Source organism: Anomaloglossus baeobatrachus, chromosome 6, assembly GCF_048569485.1.
Source record: "Anomaloglossus baeobatrachus isolate aAnoBae1 chromosome 6, aAnoBae1.hap1, whole genome shotgun sequence".
Classification (NCBI taxonomy): Eukaryota; Metazoa; Chordata; class Amphibia; order Anura; family Aromobatidae; genus Anomaloglossus; species Anomaloglossus baeobatrachus.
The window spans coordinates 501796388-501804119 of NC_134358.1; the positions used below are offsets into that span (position 1 = coordinate 501796388).

Below are 7732 nucleotides of genomic sequence, written 5' to 3' on the forward strand. Positions count from 1 at the left end.
CACTCCAGACCGGGAGCTTCATGTGGGCCGATGGCCAGATTGCCCTCATAACAATATTTTGTCCGATGAATCCAAAGGCGGCACTTCACAGTGGGGTTCTGCAGTTTTTAATGTGCGCCGGACGATGGCCGTTTCGCACTGAGGCTAAGAGCTTCCACGGGTCTAAGTTTAAAAACTGCAGAACCCCACTGTGAAGTGCCACCTTCCTTCCTTCTTTGGATTCATCTGACTTCTCCTGCAACATTGGCTGAGCACCACCGTGGACTGCTGGAAGTCCATTATTCAGTAGAACCATGATCTGTGAGTACCTATCGGCGGCTGCAGTGCCCGCCTGTCTCCATTTATCTTTACAATATTTCGTCCACCGCCATCAGCAGCACAGATTACCAAGCAGGAAACGTTCCTAGAGCTCCACTGCCAGCATTTCAGAATGGGCTATGTGAGGCTCATAATGTATATAGGGAGCTATGTGGGGGTTCTCTCTGTATAAAGGCGCTATGTGAGGGCCCTATACTGTATATATGGGGCTATATCAGGGCCTATCCTGTATATAGGAAGACTTTGTGAGGGCATGTCCTGTATATAGGGGGCTATATGAGGGCTCATAGTATGGTGGCTCCTACTGTATATAGGGGCTATGTTAGGGCTCATCTTGTATATAGGGAGCTATGTGAGGGCTTATCCAGTATATAGGAGAGTTATGTGGGGGCTCATACTGCATATTGGGGACTATGTGAGAGTTCATTCTGTATAAAGGAGGGCTATGTGAGGAGTCATCCTGTATAAAGGGGCCTATGTGTGGGCTCATACTGCATATAGGGAGCTAGTACTAATATAGTGTATAGGGAACTATGTGAGGGCTCATCCTCTATAAAGGAGACCTATGTGAGGGCTCATCCTGTATATAGGGGGCTATGTGGGGACTCTTACTGTATATAGGGAGTTAACATAAGGGCTCATACTATTTATAGGGAACTATGTGGGGGCTCAAACTGTATATAGGGGGCTATGTGAGGGCTCATAATGTATATAGAGGGCTATGTGAAGGGTCATACTTTATGTATCAGGGGATATTTGAAGGGTCATACTTTATATAGGGGCAATGGGAGGGCTCATCGTGTATGTACAGGGGCTATGTGAGAGCTCATACTGTATATAAGGAGGTAGGTTAGGGTTCATACTGTACATAAGGGGCTATTTAAAGGCTCAAACTGTATAAATAGGATATGTAGGGGCTCATACTGATTATAAGGAGCAATGTAGGGGCTAATATTGTATATAGGGGGCTATTCGGGGGCTCATAATGTATAGGGGATATGTGTAGGGTCATACTTTATATAAGGGGCTAAGTGAGGACTCATCCTGTATATAGGGGCTATGTGAGGGCCATTCAGTATATAGGGAGCTATGGCTATGTGAGGGCTCATCCTGTATATAAAGGGCTATGTGAGGGCTCATACTGTATATAAAGGGCTCTAGAAAGGCTTATACTGTATATAGGGGCTATGTGGGGGTTCATAATGTATATAGGGAATCTATATGAAAACTCATGATATATATATATAGGGAACGATATGGGAAAGCATACAGTATATATATAGGGTGGCTATGTAAGGCCGGTTTCACACATCCGGCTTTTCGCTTGTTTGCCGGATCCGGCGCTCTCCCGTACAGACAATACAGTACAGTGACAGCGTTGTAACTTCCGGATCACATGCGCCGGTCACATGACAGCATGTGACCGGCGCTTGTTGCGCTGTCACTGTACTGTAGTCACTGTATGGGAGAGCGCCGGATCCGGCAAACAAGCGAAAAGCCGGATGTGTGAAACCGGCCTAAGGGGGAAAACTATATATAGGAGGGATATGTGAGGGCTCATCCTGAATATAGGAAGCTATGTGGGGGCTCATACTGTACATAAGGGGGCTATCAGGGGATTCATACTGTATATAAAGAACTTCTTTTGTATATAGGGGGCGATGTGGGGGCTCATTTTGTTTATAGGGACATGTGAGGGTTCATACTGTATATACAGAGGATATGTGCGGGCTCATCTAATATATAAAGCTGAGTGTATGTGTGTGTGTGTGTGTGTGTGTGTGTGTGTGTGTGTGTGTGTGTGTGTATGTATGCGTGTATGTCCGCTAATGGAATCCCTACCATCGCATTTACAATCACGAAATTTTGCAGAGACGCCTCATGTGACACAGAGAATGTCGTACACTATGTTATGACAGGAAAATTTAACCCCGCGCTTTACAGTTACTCTCCAAAAAACCTGCCTCCATTAAAGTGAATGGAGCCTGGAACTACAAGTTAATAATAGCAGCTGTGATTGGTTGCTATAGGAACAAAGGACATTGTTAGTATAAGAAGCTTATGTGTGAGGTAAGAAGATGTCGGTGGGGAGATGGATAGAGAGAGAGACAGAGAGAGACAGACAGGGAAAGAGACAGACAGGGAAAGAGACAGATGGGAAAAAAGACAGACCTGGAAAGAGAGATGGGGAAGGAGACAGACAGAGGCAAGCAGACAGGGACAGAGACTGGGACAGAGACAGGCAGACAGAGAAAGAGACAGACAGAGAGACAGACAAAGACAGATGGGGAACGAGACAGACAGGATAGAGACAGACAGGGAAAGAGACAGAGAAATAGAGACAGAAAAGGAAAGAGACAGACAGAGACAGGCAGGCAGGGAAAGAGACAGATAGCAAAAGACACAGACAAAGAGATGGACAAAGACAGGGAAAGAGACAGGAAAAGAGACGGGGAGACAGACGGGGAAAAGACACAGACCTGGGAAAGAGACAGACGGGGAAAGAAACAGAGAGATAGAGATAGACAAAGAAAGATACAGACAGAGACAGGCAGACAGGGAAACAGACAGACCTTGAAAGAGACAGACCTGGAAAGAGACAGACGGGGAAAGAGACAGACAGGGAAAGAGACAGACGGGGAAAGAGACAGACCTGGAAAGAAACAGACCTGGAAAGAGACAGACCTGGAAAGAGACACATTGGGAGAGAAACATACAGAGACATATACAAAGACAGATGGGGAAAGAGACACACCTTAAAAGAGACAGACCTGGAGAGAAACAGACCGGGAAAGAGACAGACTGGGAAAGAGACAGATGGGGAAAGAGACAGATGGGGAAAGAAACAGACGGGGAAAGAGACAGATGGGGAAATAGACAGATGGGGAAAGAGACAGATAGGGAAAGAGACAGATGGGGATAGAGACAGATGGGGAAAGAGAGAGACAGACAGGCACAGAGACACAGAGATAGAGACAGATAAACTGATACAAAGACAGACAGAGATAGAAACAGACAGACAGAGACACAGACAAACAAGGAAGGAGACAGACAGAGAGATAGACAGACAGCGACAAACAGACAGAGACTGGGAGAGAGATAGTGACAGTTACTATCTCGGGCAACACCGGGTACTATAGCTAGTCCTATATATAGGTGGGCCATGTCAGGACTCATACTGTATATAGGGAGGCTATGTCAGGGCTCATAGTGTATATAGGGAGCTATGTGAGGTCTCATAATGTCTATAGGGAGCTATGTGGGGGTTCATACTGTACATAGGGGGGCTATGTGAGGGGTTATACTATATATAAGGGGCTATGTGGGGGATTTTGCTTTAGATAAAGGGGAAGTGTGTGGACTCATTGTTTATAGAGGGTGCTGTGTGTGTGGACTCATACAGTATACAGAGGAATGTCATTATACTTAACTCTGGTAAGTGAAACAATTAATACCAATATTAAATAATAATTCTAATTTATATTTTAATATTGCACAGAATTAATGTCAGCCTATTGGTTCAGCCCTCCACAAAAGTCGTGGTCTCTCATGTGGCCTTTCAGGAAAATTAATTGCCCACCTCTGCTCTATTACGTCTAGCGCTATGTTATGTTTAGCCCTGTATATAAGGCCTCTTTCACACGTCCATGCAAAACACATGGTCCGTGGTGAAGGTGAGCATGTGTGTGTGTGCGTGTGTCTGTATGTGTGTTCTACATGTGCTGTCCCTGTGCTATCCATGTGACATCTGGATAGCACACGGACAGCATGAACTTTGTATACTTACCTGTCACCGGCGTTGCTGTCTCCCGTGCTGCTGTTACTTCTGGGTCACCGGTGAGTACACTGAATTTGCATTGAGCATAATGAGTGGGCACAGAAGCAGCAGCAGAGGCAGAGGCAGAGACAGCAGTGCTGGAGACAGGTTAAGTGTAAAAATACATTTATTTCTCAGTAACAGGTGTTTCCTCCGGTACGTCGCACACGGATCACATCAGAGTGCGTTCCATGTGACACCCGTGCTGCCGGCAGAAAACAGACATGTTGCCGTCTAGATCACACAGACACGCTGTACATATCAAAACACTGACAACTCCAGTGATTTTACTGGGTCTACGTGTGTCCGTGTATCCGGTACGTTTGAAAATGGCCTCACATGTACCGGAGAAACAGATGTGTGAAGAAGGTCTAAGGGAAAAGGAAATTGTGCAAGGCACAAGCTACTCCTAATTCACCCCTCGAATGGAAAGAATATTTGTTTACTTTTTAAAGCTATCTTTACTTTGTTTTTGGGTCTAAAGAGACCCCAGAGCATACGAATACACAATCGATTTGCATCTATTAAATTCCATACAAATCAAATTTCCTGAAGACTTTCAAGCAAAGCTGCAAATTACAATTTTTAATAATTTGCACGTTTCTAGTTAAAGGGAATCTGTCACCAGGTTTTTGCTCCCCCATCTGAGAGCAGTATAATGTAGAGACAGAAACCCTGATTCCAGCGATGTGTCACTTACAGAGCTGTATGCTGTAATTTTGATAAAATCAATGTTTTCTCTGCTGCAGATCTAGCAGTTATACAGAGCTCATGAATATGCTGGACTACCTGGCAGCAGGACAACTAGCCCTGTAATGATAATCTACTGCTGATTAAACAGTGATTTTATCAAAACTACACTAAGCAGCCCAGTAAGTGACACAACGCTGGAATTAGGATCTCTGCCCTATGTTAAGCTACCCTCAGATTAGGAGGCGAAAACCTGGTGACAGATTCTGTTTAAAGGGATTTCCTAGATTTACTGTCTTGTCCTTAGGATATCCATGTGAGTTTTTAAAAAAAAAAAAAAAAAAAGAGATCAGTAGCTCACCATAACATAAATAGAATTTTTCTTTATTCAAATCTATGAAACATTCCAATAGAACGGCCTACAGTGACACAGCACAGCGGTATGAAACCGATGCATTTCGAACTAACTCGTTTTGAATTATTCTGCCATATTAAAGCCTAGTTTGTTCGAAATGTGTAGGCTTCATACCGCTGTGCTATGTGAGTTTTTAGATTGCATCATGGTCTGCAAGGTTTTCTAGAGTAATTTAACCCCCTTAATCTTTATATTGACCCATTGCATGCCGTTACATATAGCTGTGTTCAGGACTGGAGCTGAGCAATCGTACCGGTCATAGCTCCCTGTAAGAATAAGCCACTCTAGTAAAACAATGAAAGAACCCTTGAGTTCTGTTGATTGATGAGGGTCTCACATTGATGAAATATGTATTTCTGGAAAATGTCATCAATGTTTATAGAATTATAATTCACCGTCAATCATGAACATTTTCAAAAATTCAATTTCTCGCTGAGCGTCACCAACACTGACCTAAAGTAGGAACTGCAGCCACATAGGATGTTCTTATGCGCATTGAACTCCACACCGCCAGCTTTGATTATAACGTCACACAGCTTGCCCTCCAGTCTAAGCTCATTAAAAATGGTGTAAGCCAGAGGAGTCATTTTGTGTTCCATGTTGCTGGTGGAAAAGCTATCCTCAAAGTCCATTGTGCATGTAGAGTGGCCTGTCCCATCAGTAGATCATCCCGTCTCCAAGCTGATCAGCTAAAGGAATCTCTGATGTTCTTTCATGACATCACAATCTACATTGTGTGATATAACTCTGAGCGGAATGGTCAGAGACGGACATTGGAGTCTCATCTAATTACTCCTATCATAAAATCCCATAATCCTACATCTAATCTCATCTAAAGTTCCATAATAATTCATGTCTATTTATCTACATGTCTATTTATCTACATTGGGAGGTATTTTTAATTTATTTTACAAGTAACCTGATAAAAAATATTTTCAATTTGGCATTTTGTTATACTTTCCCTTACTCTTGGAGCCACTCTCTATAAATCGGAGCACAGAGCCACAAAGTATCATCAGCTACTTTCTAAAGGACCTGACCCATCCATATAATACAATGTAACCCATCCATATAATACAATGTAACCCATCCATATAATACAATGTAACCCATCCATATAATACAATGTAACCCATCCATATAATACAATGTAACCCATCCATATAATACAATGTAACCCATCCATATAATACAATGTAACCCATCCATATAATACAATGTAACCCATCCATATAATACAATGTAACCCATCCATATAATACAATGTAACCCATCCATATAATACAATGTAACTTATTTGAATGTTTGCCATGTAGTGCTGCATTTATATACAACATACAAATGGCTGCAGTAACCTGATGTTCTATAAGCAACATCTGAATACAATGGGGGACGTGAAAATGACCCACAGTGTAGTTCAAAATCCACCAAAACATGACAATATATAAAAGAATATGGTAGAGACCCAAAAATATTAAATTTAACCTATAAACCAGAAAGAGTCATGCAATTACCATTATGAATACAAGAAAGGTTTTGTTAGAAAATATCCATACAATAGTAATACCACAAAATATAAGATAAAAATAAAATATAGTGCTAATGAGTGTATTTAGCCGCCTATAGATGAACACTCACCCATAATCACTCCTTGTCTGTGGAGAAATGCAGCTCCAGGACCCCAACGCGCGTTTCGTGTGGGCTTCTTCGGGTATGACTGGACTACCCTTTTCTTTTGTGTGCAATATCTACAATTTGGCTGCTATTATGCATTGACACTTTATACCCATCTCCTATTAATCTGTCTGTGTCTGAGTGTTCCTTCCCTTTTGTTATCCTCATCAGCACTATTTTTTATTTTTATCTTGCATTTTGTGGTGTTACTATTGTAAGGATATTTTCTAATAAAACCTTTCTTGTATTCACCCTGGTAATTGCATGACTCTTTCTGGTTTACAGGTTGAATTTAATTTCCTGATGATCACAGCTTTTTGCCATGATTTTCAAAGTTCCAGCACAACTATCAACCATAACCTTTTTTAAAAATAGTAAAGTTAGAAAAATGTTATTCAAAAAAAGTTTGCAAATTTGATTTAAATATTCATTGTTCATCACCGGAGGAGTCACCTCACCACCGCCAGAGTTGTCGCCTCACCACCGCCCCACCTACTGTCTCCTTCCCAATATTCTATAGAATGTAAACCCCATGGGCAGGGTCCTCCTACCTCTGGACCAGTCTGTCATTTGTAACTTATATCTGTATTTTATATGCAACACCTTCTCATGTATAGAACCATGGAATCAATGGTGCTCGATAAATAAACAATAATAAATTATAATAATAATATTAATAGTGATAGGCGTGTTCTACTCTTCTGTCTTCAGGAGCGCACTGCTCCCCTGCTGCCTCCCGCCTGCTTCCTGGTGGTGGTGCACTGCTGAAGATTGATACAGCAATCCGGACAGCTTCACAGCAGCGCTTGGAGGCTCCA

The 7732-nt window shown here is 42.3% G+C and overlaps 1 protein-coding gene across 1 annotated transcript in view; it reads right to left on the minus strand.

Annotated features, from left to right (window-relative positions):
* The window catches only part of KLHL10 (kelch like family member 10), a 28450-nt gene extending 22525 nt beyond the window's left edge, over positions 1-5925 (minus strand). Inside the window, exon 1 of the mRNA XM_075316740.1 lies at positions 5694-5925. Coding sequence (XP_075172855.1) covers positions 5694-5872 — 179 coding nt within the window. The 5' untranslated portion in view covers positions 5873-5925. The remainder of the gene's footprint in view (positions 1-5693) is intronic.
* Between the last annotated feature and the right edge of the window lie 1807 nt (positions 5926-7732).